Source organism: Neopelma chrysocephalum, unplaced genomic scaffold (genome assembly GCF_003984885.1).
Source record: "Neopelma chrysocephalum unplaced genomic scaffold, ASM398488v2 Primary Assembly neopelma1_95029, whole genome shotgun sequence".
Lineage (NCBI taxonomy): Eukaryota > Metazoa > Chordata > Aves > Passeriformes > Pipridae > Neopelma > Neopelma chrysocephalum.
Window position 1 is genome coordinate 1 of NW_020923731.1, and position 13,668 is coordinate 13,668.

Here is a 13,668-nt window from a genome sequence, read left to right on the forward strand (position 1 = left end):
AATTCCCAATTTGTACAGCCTCTGGGCCAGGCTAGAAAGGCAAACACAGAATTGAAAATATGGGTATATAAAGATATATATATATGGATATACAATTAAATATCTCTGTATATATATTTATATATATAAAGATTTTTTGGTGTGAACAAGTTCTCATGAAAAAACCACTCCTACCAGGATCACAAAATAGAGAAGATATGGTGGGCGTTTAACAAAGTCCATGAAAGGATTGGCCTTTAATGAGGTACATAACATGCAGAAGAAAGGGAGTTTATTGCTTCTGAAAAACACACAGTTATCAGTTTCCTCAGGGCATCCTTGAGCTCCTGGTTCCTCAGGCTGTAGATGAGGGGGTTCAGTGCTGGAGGCACCACCGAGTACAGCACTGACAGTATCAGATCTAGGGCTGGGGAGGAGATGGAGGGGGGCTTCAGGTGGGCAAATGTGGCAGTGCTGATAAACAGGGAGACCACAGCCAGGTGAGGGAGGCACGTGGAAAAGGCTTTGTGCCGTCCCTGCTGAGAGGGGATCCTCAGCACAGCCCTGAAGATCTGCACATAGGAGAAAACAATGAAAATGAAACAACCACATGCTAAGCTGGCAGTAACCACAAGAAAACCAATTTCCCTGAAGTAGCCTGAGTGTGAGCAGGAGAGCTTGAGGATGTGTGGGATTTCACAGAAGAACTGGCCCAGGGCATTGCCCTGGCACAGGGGTAGGGAAAATGTATTGGCTGTGTGCAGCAGAGCATTGAGAAACGCAGTGGCCCAGGCAGCTGCTGCCATGTGGGCACAAGCTCTGCTGCCCAGGAGGGTCCCGTAGTGCAGGGGTTTGCAGATGGCAATGTAGCGGTCGTAGCACATGATGGTGAGGAGGAAATACTCTTCTCCAAGAAAGAAGACAAGCAGAAAGAGCTGTGCAGCACATCCTGCATAGGAGATGGTCCTTGTATTCCAGAGGGAATTGTGCATGGCTTTGGGGACAGTGGTGCAGATGCAGCCCAGGTCTGTGAGGGAGAGGTTGAGCAGGAAGAAGCCCATGGGGGTGTGCAGGTGGTGGTCGCAGGCTACGGCGCTGAGGATGAGGCCGTTGGCCAGGAGGGCAGCCAGAGAGATGCCCAGGAAGAGCCAGAAGTGCAGGAGCTGCAGCTCCCGCCTGTCTGCAAATGCCAGGAGGAGGAACTGGGCCATGGAGCTGCTGTTGCACATTTGCTGCCTCTATATGGTTTTCTGTTGAGGAGAAAAAGGCAGAACTGAATTAGGCCAGACTCAATTAGCAAAACATCTTGCATGTCTCATAGCAATTCAACATTCAGGGCCTCTTTTCAGGAAGATCTCTCTGCATCCCTCTCCCCGAGCTCTGGGTTTGCTGGCTGAAGGGCACTGAGAGCAGGGACCCTGGAATGGGCTCCTGAGGAATCCTTCTTGCTGTGCAGTGAGAGGCAACTTGGAGCACAGGGTGACCTCCAATTAAATGCACTTGTGATGCAACAAAGTGTTTCCAGAACTGCTGGTCACAATTTGCCCAAGGGCAGAACAGAGGGAGGGGATTTGACGGACTTGATTTTGTTCAAATTCCTCTTGCCAGGAGGAGTTTGGATGGTTGAAATTTCTGACATTTCTAATGTGCTCCAAGTGAAATCTTGTGAGTCCTGAGAGGCAAAGGGATGGTCTCTTGGTGCAGAGACAAGAGCTGGCATCATTCCTGTTCAGAGCTGCCCCTGGCTGGCAGCTTGGAGCTGAAGGGGGATCACCCTTAAGAATTCCCTTAAAAAAGAAACAAGGCACTTCTGGGAGCAGAGAAATCCTGGTTCAAAGAGCAGATTGACAGAATCCTTGCCTTTCCTCAGGATGCCTGATTACGATCTCATCTTTCTCCTCCCAGACTGCCACACAGAGGGATCATTGCAGCTCCCAAGTACGGCTGCCCAGAGCATTTCCATGGATTTAGCACTGAGGAGTTTTCTCCATGGGGATCCTGTGCAGCACAGAGATCCTATGGCAGAGCTGTGCCCTTCTGGAGGGCACCTGCAGCCCTGCAGGACACCCAGGAAACCAGCTGAATACCCTGAAGTTGCCTGGAGGGAATTTGGGCACTTGGCTCCCACAGACACATCCCCACAGCAGCACCCAAAGGGTTTGTGTCTGGACACGAATCTGCCCCCCCAAACCCCACACTGGCTCAGAAAATCCAATGGTGAGAACAAGGAGAGCCCAGGCAGCAGGGGATGGCAGTGAAATGCCACAATGCTGCTGCCAAGGGAGGAGGGACACAGAGAGACAGCTGGAAATCAGGGCCCTGTCCTTGCCTGGGCTCTGGCTGCTGCAGGGCAATGCACAGCCCAGCCCCCGTGGGCCTGAGGGCACAGGCTCTGCTTCGGCTGGGAAAGGAGCCCAGGCAGGAGCTGCTCAGGGAAGGGGTCTGTGCCACAGGGACAGCAGGGAGGGGCCCACATCCTCCTGCCCAGCACTTGTGGCAGCAGCTGCCTGTCCCTGCCTGCCTGTCTCTGGGTGAGGAGCTGTTCCTGCCAGCAGCCCCTCCCTGTGCCCAGCTCAGCTCCCTGCCAGTGCTGCCAGAGCCATCCCCAGCCCAGTGCCCAGGGGCAGCTCTGCCTGGGCAGGGGCTGCAGAGCAGATCCCAGACAGGCTGCGGTGGCTGGGAAGGGGGAGGTGTTCTGGGGGGATGTGCTTCCTGAGAAGGGCCCCTGGAAATGGCAGGAGCTGAAGCTGTGAGGAGCCCTGAGCCTGCAGCTGAAGGGCCCTGCCCAGCCCTGCCCAGCCCTGTGGGGTCAGTCCTTCCCCCCACCCCTTCTCCCTGCAGGGCCGTGGCAGCTCCTTGGCCGGGCTGAGAGCTGACCCTGGCAGGCAGCAGAGTCCCTGCCCCAGCACACAGAGCCCTGGGGGCAGGACCCTGCTCTGCACCACAGCCCTGGGCACCCCTGGCTGCACCTCCACCTTCCCAGCCCACAGCCAGCCCTGGCACAGGGAACCTTCTTGCCCTGGGCCTCTGAGGGGGCAACAGCAAGTCCTGCTCTGCAGCAGCTTCTCCTGCTGCACCCCAGCAAATCCAGCAGAGCCATCCTGACAGCTCCTGCCACTGCTGGCATTTGGCAGCTGGGAGAGGCACTTGCAGGAACTCCCCTGCACTGCTCTGCAGCCAGAGCCTGAGCGTGGCAAAGGGCTGGCAAGGTTCCTGCCCTGAGCAGCTCTGCCCTGTCCTCCCAGCCCAGGATCCCTTCAACCTCCTGCTCCCTTCTCCTCTCTGCCCTTGCTGCCTGCAGCTCCTGCCCTGCTCTGCCATATGGCCACTTCCTCTGCACTGCAGCAACTGGGAGAGTCCTGATGAAAGATCCTAGAAGCTGTGGGATGGGCCAGCTTTAGGAAATGCCTCCAGGAAGGCAAGTTGAACTTTCCTGCAGCCAGAGAATTCTTCATTCAAATCCTGGGAAGGTTTCTCGTGTAGTGAGAGCTCAGTCACCTCCCAGCCCAGGCTGCCTCTCATCTCTCTGCCTTCTCTCCTGTGCCCTGGGTGCTGCAGGCAGTGCCCTCAGCCCTGCTGGGCTGTGCAGAGGAGCTGCTCACCAGCAGAGCTGCCTCTTTGAAGCTCTTCTTGGTTGTCAGGAGCTCCCTGTGTGCCAGGAGCCCGGCCCAGCTCAGCAGCACAGCAACAGCCCCAGGCAGCCCTTGCTCTGCCCCTCTGGGCTCCCTCCAGCTGTCCCTGGGGCTCCAGGGGAACCTGCTGGCACACAGCTGAAGGAAATCATGATGTTCCTCCTCTCAGCTGGGCACAGACACTTCTTTCAGCACTGTCATTTCTCCAAACACACACAGAGTTAAGTTCAAGAGTCCCCTTTTCATGTCCCATCATTAGACAGGAAACCCAGACAGTGCCCAGAAGGGATCTCCTTCACCTGCACTGAGGGAAAGGACTCAGCTGAGTTAACAGAGGTGTCTCCTTGTGGCTCTGCAGACCTGGGGCCACAAGGACACTCCACTCCCTCCACAACCCCCATGGGCTGGGATTCCTCCTGCCCCACTTCAGTGGGCCCAAAACAGGCCCCTGCAGGTGACTCCTTGTCCCAGCTCCCATGGGAATGAAGGAAGACCAAAGCCAGGAGTGACCAGCTGGGACACAAACACCTGATTCCTTCTGAGGGGCCAGAGGTGACCGAGATTCCTGCTGGGAACTGCAGGCTCCAATGGAGCAGTTCCTAGGGACAGGGCAGCAGCTGTGGGATCTTCTTGGAGGCTGCTGGGACATTGCTTTGGCCAACTTCAGTGGCAGGAGTACAATGGCAGTTGTCTCCTGGACATCCCTTCACTGATGAACCTCATTCAGGGCAGCTGAGCCTGGATTGAATAGCCAAAGAGGGGCCTGTAGTGCCAGGGGAGGTGCCAGGGCTCTGCAGCACAAGTGCAGCAGCTGCCATGGACAGCACAGGGCCTGTGCAGGAAGCCCGTCCCCACTCCCAGCAGTTGTGGGACAGGCACCACCCAGGGCTCCTCAGACACATTGGGTGCCTTTGGGGCAGGGAGTTAATCCCAGCCCTGCAGGGACACAAAGGCTGTCCCTTCTCTGCCCAGCCAAGGCTGGGCCAGGCACGAGTGCAAAGCACATCAGCCCAGGCTGTCCACACTTGTTTCCTCCCTCTGCTGGCTCTGCTCTCCCCCAGCATTTCAGCAGCATGTGCTGATCTCCTCAGGGATCAGGCCTGTGATTTTCCCCCTGGGCCTGAGTCCCAGCACGTCCACCCCCAAGGCCATTGTCAGCAAAGCCTCTGCATAGCCCAGCTCTCAGGGCTTTCAGAGCAGCTTTCCCCACTGCAAGTCTGTTCTTACCCCCGGTGCCCCTGCTGAGGGGCTGCAGCCAGACAGGCCCCAATGCCCTGCGTGTGGGGCACAGGCAGGAGGAGCTGCAGCCCCAAGTCTCTCTTCCTTCCACTTGGAGGCAATAACAGCCCAGGCCTGCTGAGACAGTTCCCAGGTTGCAGGGCTGTGATGGGTTGGGAGAGAAGACCAAGGAGACAGAGGAGAGAAAGAGCAGGAGAGAGGTGTCCTCAGCGGGAAGGAGCTTCTTGGAGCTGTGGAGCCGCTCTGGGTATGAACAACTTGGGTGAACTTTTGTGATTGAGGGTCAGAGGAGAGACTGGTTTGGGTGACATTGTGGAGTGAGACAAAGAGCCCATTCAAGTTGTCTTTGATAACCCTGGATTTCACTGGAAAGGCACCAGGACAGGATGCAAAGAGTCCCAGAGGTTTGTGCAGGGTCTTGGTCAAGACAGCCCTTGGAACCCAGGTCTTTAGAGCACAGTTGCCAGGCTGGTGGACAACAGGGAGGCTCATCTGCATCTGCTTCTCTCCAAGAGCAACCAAGAGGTTACCATAGTAACTGACCATAGCAATGGGAATGCATGATGGTTGCCATGGTAACTGACCACAGCAATTGGAATGTATGATGGTTGCCATGGCAACTGACCATAGCAGTGGGACATATGATGGTTGCCATGGTAACTGATAGTAGAAATGGGAATGTATGATGGTTTCCATGGTAACTGACCGTGGAAATGAGAATGTGTGATGGTTGCCATGGTAAGTGACCGTAGCAGTGGGAAGTATGCTGGTTGCTATGGTAACCGACTGCAGTAATGGGAATGTGTGATGGTTGCTATGGTAACTCACCATTGCAATGGGAATGTGTGATGGTTGCTATGGTAACTGACCATTTAAATGGGAATGTGTGATGGTTGCTATGGTAACCGACCATAGCAACAGGACTGGATGCTGGTTCCCATGGTAACGGACCATACAAATGGGAATGTATGATGGTTGCCATGGTAACTGACCATAGCAATGGAAATGTGTATGATGGTTGCCATAGTGACTGACCATGGCAATGAGAATGTATGATTGTTGCCATGGTAACCGACTGTAGCAATGTGAATGTATGATGGTTGCCATGGTAACCAACATTAGCAATGCGACTATATAATGGTTGCCGTCGTAACTTGTCGTAGATATAGGAATGTGTGATGCTTCCCATGGTAACTGACCGTAGCAATAGGAATGTATGATGGTTGCCATGGTAACTGACTGTGGCAATGGGAAGTATGATGGTTGCCATGGCAACTGACCGTAGCAATGAGAATGAATGGTGGTTGCCATGGTAACCGAGCATAGCAATGGGACTGTATGATTGTTGCCATGGTAACTGACCCTAGCACTTGGAATGTGTAATGGTTGCCATGGGAAGTGACCGTAGCAATGGGAATGGGTGATGGTTGCCATGGTAACCAACTGTAGCAATGGGAATGTGAGATGGTTCCCATGGTTACTGACCCTAAGAACAGGAATGTATGATGGTTGCCATGGTAACTGACCGTGGAAATGAGAATGTGTGACTGTTGCCATGGTAACTGACCATAGCAGTGGGAAATATGCTGGTTGCCACAGTAACTGACTTTTAGCAATGTGAATGTATGATGGTTGCCATGGTAACCGACTGTAGCAATGTGAATGTATGATGGTTGCCATGGTAACTGACCGTAGCAACAGGAATCTAAGATGGTTACCAAACTAACTGACCGTAGCAATTGGAATGTATTATATTTGCCATGGTAACTGACCGTAGCAGGGGGAAATGTGATGGTTTCCATGGTAACCAACTGCCAGTGGGAAGTGTGCTGGTTGCCATTGTAACTGACTGTAGCAATGGGAATGTATGATGGTTGCCATGGTAACTAAGGCTGGCAATAGGACTGTATGATGGTTGCCATGGTAACTGACCATGGAAATGAGAATGTATGGTGGTTCCCATGCTAACTGACCGTACCAGTGTGAAATATGGTGGTTTCCATGGTAACCGACTGTAGCAATGGGGATGTATGATGGTTCCATGGTTAGTGACCATAGCGATGGGAATGTACAGTGCTTGCCATGGTAACTTGCCATAGCAATGAGAATGTATGATGGCTGCCATGGTAACTTACCGTAGCAACGGGAATGCATGATGGTAACGAACTGTAGCACTGGTATGATGGTTGCCATGGTAACTGACAGTGCAAATGAGAATGTATGCTGGTTGCCATGGTAACGAACTGTAGCAATGGGACTGTATGATGGTTGCCATGGTAACTGATCAGAGCGATAGGAATGTATGATTGTTGGCATGATTACTGACCATAGCAATAGGAATGTATGATGGTTGCTATGGTAACTAGCTGTAGCAATGGGCATTTATGATGGTTGCCATGGTAACTGACTGTAGTAGTGGAAAGTATGCTGGTTACCATGGTAATCGACTCTAGCAATGGGATGGTATGATGGTTGCCATGGTAACTGACCATAGCAATAGGAATGTATGGTGGTGACAATGGCTCACTGATTCCATCATTTTCCTCAGTGAATCAATGGACCCTTGATTCTGGGAGGTTCCACAAGGTCACAATGGACCCTTGATTCCATGAGATTCCTCAATGTCCCATTGGTTCCCTTTGGTTCCAAAAGGTTCTGGGATGTCACACTGGCCCCTTGACGTTCCACAAAGTCCCGGGGTCCTTTTGATTCCATGAGGTTCCGCAGTGTCCCATGTTCCCTTTGGTTCCAGGAGGCCCCAGTGTATTCCAATGGTCCCTGGATTCCATGAGATTCCACAGTGTCCTGGGGTTCCCTTGTCTCCCTGACTTTTGGCAGTGTCCCGGGGTCCCTTTGTTCCCCGGAGGTTCCTTTGTTTCCATCAAGCCCTGCCACGTCCCAGACTCCCTTTGGTTCCATGAGGTGCTGCAGGGTCACAATGTCCCCTTTATTCCATGAAGTTCCGCCATGTCCCAGGGTTCCTTTGGTTCCATGGGATTCCACAGTGCCAAAACTCCCTGGTTCTTATCCCTCCAAAATTTCTGGGCCCATTCTATCCCTGCCTGGGATGCAGCACCATTGTGTTTCTGCAGGAATGGATCCATGGCCATCCTGCCACTGCACCAACTGAATGCTGCAGAAACGTCACTGCAGGTCCGACACTGGATGCAGGAACAGTCTGGGAACTACAGGCCTGCTCCCATTCAGCAGAGCCAGTCGGGGTCACAAAGAGCACAAGGGATTGACTGCAACCCCTGCAGTTCTCTGGCATTTCTGGGGACAAATGCATGAACTCCCCGGAGCTCTGCAGAGCCCTGACAGTGCCACTGCAATCCCAAGCTGCATTGCCCGGGTCAACACTCAGCACAGCCAAGGCCACAACCCCTCCTGAAAGGTGTCCCTTCTGGGCAGGGCCAGGGGCACAAACCCCTCCATCTGTCCCTGCACATGTTGTGTCCAATTCTCATTCCCCACTTAGGGACAAAGTCAGGCTACATTGGGTGTTTAGCTTTGCATTTGCTTCACTCTTTTGTGCTTCCAACACATACCTCCCCCAGTCTGGGCAGAGTCTGGCCCCCCAAAGAACACAAGACCTGACTAGTTGTGGCTCCCGCTGCAGTGGCTGGAATTTGGGCCACAATCTGTGCCAGGAACAGAGAGGTCCCTCCCCACAGAAACTTCTTGGCAATGGAGTTCTTAAGAAAACAGGACAGGTTGTGGGGATCACTTACAGGGCACAGCCAGGGATGTGTCTTGACCAGCCTCCTGTTTAACAGGACCAGCTTTTTCAGCCTCTTTTCTCTCTGTTTTCTCATGCTTGTTGCTCCAGAAACCACTGGGATCCCACCCTTGCTTTGGTTCTTTCCTAGACATCCCATGACAAGTCTTGCTTAGTCCCCAAATCCCCTTTCTGGCTGCCCATCATGAGTCTCAGAGCCTGAGGCGAAATCCCCCATCCTCAGCTGCAAGGTCACCCTGAGAGGTTCTGCCATTGACCCAACTGTTTAACGTTTCCTATAGATACCTTGGGAGTTCCTTGGAATTAATTTTTTACCTTTTGGGCTTAGAAGGGTTTCTCTAAAAACATGGCAATTCATGTCCTCAACGTGGAAATTCTTTGGAGAAGGAGTTTGGGAGTTTAGACTCAAAAGAATCACAGAATGGTTTGGCTTGGAAGGGAACTAAAAGCTCATCTGGTCCAAGTCCCTGGACATGGACAGTGACATCTTTTACTAATTGAGGTTACTCAAACTTCCTGTCCTTGGACAAATGCAGGGATGGGACATCCACTTCTCTGGAAACCTCTTCCAGTTCTTGCTACCCTTATTGTTAAATATTTCCTCCTATTATCCAATAAAAAACTCTTTCAATTCAAAGCCACTGCTCCTTGTTCTGCCACTACAGGCCTTGGTAAAAAGTATCCCTGTGATTTACTTTGACTATGAGCATGATATTTTCATCTGCAAAAATATTAGTGAGTGCCCAGAGATCTCCCCAGATGGGCTTGAAAGGTCTCAAGCACATGACCACTAGAGAGGGGCTAAGGAGCTCTGGGCTCACTGGTGTGGAGACTGAGGACAGTACAGGACAGCCCTCAGAGGGCTTGAAGGGAGGATTTAGAGATGGTGGATCCTTTTGTCAGAGCAGAAAAGAGCACGAGAAAGAAAGAATTAATGCCAAGTGCAGCTGGGGAGGCCCTGAGTGGACATGAGGAAAAAGGAATTCCACCCCATGGAAAATGCTGTGCTGCAACACATCACCCAGCAGGAGTCTGGATGAGCCCAAGGCTTTGTGTGTGCAGGAAGAGCCAGGGAGGACGCAGAGATGTCAGTGCAGGAAGGTGCCAGCCAGGTGGGGCAGCCGGGGGGATGACGACAGCCTGCAGGGAAAGGGGCAGGGCATGGACACCGTAGGACAGCCTGGGCTGGAGAGGAGAGAGGGAGGGGGAGAAGCTGAAAGGCCCTGACAGAGCCACCTTCTGCAGGCCTTTGGCCATGGCTGCTGTCTGTGGCCCTGATGCCAGGAGGAGACAAGTGGCCCTTGCGGCCCTGGGGCCTCATGGCCTCCTTGTCCCTGCTCAGCAGCCTGGCAGGTGCCACCCCATGGTCCTGCCCTTGGCATTGCACATCCCACATCCCAGTGCCCTAGGAAGAGCCCTGAGGAATGAGGCAGGGACAGGATCTGCCTTCCCAGGGGCTGGGGGTCAAGGCTTGGTCCTCTGGATTAAGGAAACAAGTCAAGGTTTATTCAGCATCAGAGCCACCTTTCCCTTGCTTGTCCATCCTTGTCATCACTGTCTGCAGTTTTCTGCTCTAACTGGAATCCAGGGAGACATTCTCAGTTGTGTCCCTCAGTGAGACTCATTAGCACTAAAGGAAACTTTAGTGTTTCAATCTCACTTTGACTTCTTGAAAAGTTGTTTGAACTTCCTCTCAGGGACTGAGTCTCATGTAAACAATGCCAAACCCCCTGGAGGGTCATTAAATGCCCGGGGCTGTTGATTTGCTGCTGAGCTGGGCCGGGCTCCTGGCACACAGGGAGCTCCTGGCAAGCAAGAAGAGCTTCAAAGAGACAGCTCTGCTGGTGAGCAGCTCCTCTGCACAGCCCAGCAGGGCTGAGGGCACTGCCAGGGCAGCTCAGGGACACCAGCAGGACACACACAGAGCTTCCAGGGGCTCAGCACTGGCAGGATGGCTGAGAGCTCCCTGCAGGAGGAATCTTGGCAGGGCTGCACACGGTGAGTCTGTGGCTGCAGGGCAGTGCAGGGGCAGCTCCTGGAGGCATCTCCTAAAGTTGGCCCAGCCCCAACTGATGGGATGGGGGAGCAGGGGTTGTTTTGGGGCACTTTGGAAGAGCTGTGAAGCCGGGGGTGCAGCCAGGGGTGCCCAGGGCTGTGGGGCAGAGCAGGGTCCTGCAGCCCAGGGCACTGTGCTGGGCAGGGACTCTGCTGCCTGCCAGGGGTAGCTCTCAGCCGGCCCGGGGAGCTGCTCCCAGGGCTGGGGCACAAGGGTTGTGGGCAAGGAGCAAACCTGGCAGCTGAGGGAAGATCTTTTCCATTTCTCGGTCTTGCAGGGTCAGACCTGCTCACAGCTCCAGAACACTACATGACATTTAATGTAGAATTTTTTGCAAAGCTCAAAAAAGACAGGGGCTACAGGAAAGGAATTAGTCCTGAGGTGTGTTTCCTGCTCAGGTATTGTAGCATAGACATTGTTCTCTCAGGTCAGGAGGCTGCACTGAAATTCAAACTCTTTTACTCTCAAACATGAATGTTTCAGGCAGTCTCAGAAATGAGCACAGGATCTTGGGCAGTGCTGAGCCTTCCCTTGGGGGTGGGCACTCTCCTGTCCCAGCCCTTGGCTTCTCTGTGGGAGGGCTCCTGTCCTGCTCTGTCCAGCACAGCTGCACCTCTGGGCTGGCACAGGGGACACTTCACAGAGCTGCCCTTTCAAGCAGCGCTGCCCTGCTCACAGCACAGATCTTGGTGGGGTTTGTAAAGATGAATCTGTGTGTGAAGTCCTCTTCAAGGCAGCCCAAGGGAAAGTGCAGGGCAGATGGGAAACACACTGAGAGGCACTGCAGCTCTCCTGGCTCTGCAATAACCAAGGGAGAGCTCAGCCCTTCTGCCTGTCCTGGCTCAACACTCTTCAGGTTTGTCATCAGAAAAATTTGACCCTAGAAAAACACTCCCCAGGTGTTATGACTGTAAACAAAAAACCCAGTCAAAATTATTTTAAGGATACTCTGTGCCTCTCTTCTGCAGCCCAAATTGCTCCAAGACAACAGTCCAGGAATTGAACTTTTCCATCAAAGCTGGGTTCCATGTGACATCCCCTGTGATCATGAGAGCTGTCCCAAACCAGCTCCATGTCTGCACTGCAGCAGAGCAAAGCTGAGTCCTTGGCAGCACACGGCCAGAGCTCCTGCTCCTCACAGCATCCTGAGAGAGCACAAACCAGAGAAAAGAAATGACTTTAGTTGGAGGGGATTTCCCTGAAAACTGACCTGGCTTTGCTGAGAGGGGGCTGTCTTAATTGTTCCCTGTACTTTCCTTTTCTGAACAGACCCTGTCCTAAGGAACAGCAAATGCCCAACAGCAGCTCCATGCCCCAGTTCCTCCTCCTGGCATTTGCAGACAGGCGGGAGCTGCAGCTCCTGCACTTCTGGCTCTTCCTGGGCGTCTCTCTGGCTGCCCTCCTGGCCAACGGCCTCATCCTCAGCGCCGTAGCCTGCGACCACCACCTGCACACCCCCATGGGCTTCTTCCTGCTCAACCTCTCCCTCACAGACCTGGGCTGCATCTGCACCACTGTCCCCAAAGCCATGCACAATTCCCTCTGGAATACAAGGACCATCTCCTATGCAGGATGTGCTGCACAGCTCTTTCTGCTTGTCTTCTTTCTTGGAGAAGAGTATTTCCTCCTCACCATCATGTGCTACGACCGCTACATTGCCATCTGCAAACCCCTGCACTACGGGACCCTCCTGGGCAGCAGAGCTTGTGCCCACATGGCAGCAGCTGCCTGGGCCACTGCGTTTCTCAATGCTCTGCTGCACACAGCCAATACATTTTCCCTACCCCTGTGCCAGGGCAATGCCCTGGGCCAGTTCTTCTGTGAAATCCCACACATCCTCAAGCTCTCCTGCTCACACTCAGGCTACTTCAGGGAAATTGGTTTTCTTGTGGTTACTGCCAGCTTAGCATGTGGTTGTTTCATTTTCATTGTTTTCTCCTATGTGCAGATCTTCAGGGCTGTGCTGAGGATCCCCTCTCAGCAGGGACGGCACAAAGCCTTTTCCACGTGCCTCCCTCACCTGGCTGTGGTCTCCCTGTTTATCAGCACTGCCACATTTGCCCACCTGAAGCCCCCCTCCATCTCCTCCCCAGCCCTAGATCTGATACTGTCAGTGCTGTACTCGGTGGTGCCTCCAGCACTGAACCCCCTCATCTACAGCCTGAGGAACCAGGAGCTCAAGGATGCCCTGAGGAAACTGATAACTGTGTGTTTTTCAGAAGCAATAAACTCCCTTTCTTCTGCATGTTATGTACCTCATTAAAGGCCAATCCTTTCATGGACTTTGTTAAACGCCCACCATATCTTCTCTATTTTGTGATCCTGGTAGGAGTGGTTTTTTCATGAGAACTTGTTCACACCAAAAAATCTTTATATATATAAATATATATACAGAGATATTTAATTGTATATCCATATATATATATCTTTATATACCCATATTTTCAATTCTGTGTTTGCCTTTCTAGCCTGGCCCAGAGGCTGTACAAATTGGGAATTGTACTCACTCTGTGCTTAAACCAAATAAAGAACTCTGCATTGACTTGTTTGCCTGACATCTTTCCTCTCTGACTTCTCTGCAGCTGCAGGCTCGGTGCCTCTGTGCAGAGCTGGGGCAGAAAAGAGTCCCAGCAGAGCAGCACTGCCAGGGAGCAGCAGCCCTTCTCCTGCGGGGCCTCCTCTTCCTTCCCTTCCACACTGTCCTGCAGAGCCCTGTGTTGTTGGAGGCCTCAGTGCTCTGGCAGTCGGTCCCAGTCCTGCTGCAGGACTGTCCAGGGACTGCAGGCAGGGACAGCCCCGGGCACTGCTGGCACAGAGCTGACCTCTGCAGCAGCACTGCCATCCTGCAGGGCCATCTCCTCAGGCCAGGGCCTCAAAGCTTCAACCTGTTTTCCAATTTGCTCTCCAGGATGTGCCCAACACAACGCCCTGCAAAGGAAAACAGCAGTGACCAGCACAAGGGTGGGAGTGCTCAGGGTGGGGGCACCCAGCAGTGCCCTGGCACAGCCAGCGCTGCTCCCAGC

The 13,668-nt window shown here is 53.2% G+C and overlaps 2 protein-coding genes across 2 annotated transcripts; one reads left to right on the plus strand and one right to left on the minus strand.

The window, feature by feature from the left end:
• Nucleotides 1–302: 302 nt before the first annotated feature.
• On the minus strand, nucleotides 303–1,208 carry LOC113980711 (olfactory receptor 14J1-like; the record flags this gene model as incomplete). The annotated part of the gene is made up of 1 exon (XM_027707915.1): nucleotides 303–1,208. A coding segment is annotated over exon 1 (906 nt), but the record flags the coding sequence as incomplete, so codon positions are not given.
• A 10,728-nt stretch (nucleotides 1,209–11,936) lies between these two features.
• On the plus strand, nucleotides 11,937–12,842 carry LOC113980710 (olfactory receptor 14C36-like; the record flags this gene model as incomplete). Its single annotated transcript, XM_027707914.1, has 1 exon — nucleotides 11,937–12,842. A coding segment is annotated over exon 1 (906 nt), but the record flags the coding sequence as incomplete, so codon positions are not given.
• Nucleotides 12,843–13,668: the final 826 nt, after the last annotated feature.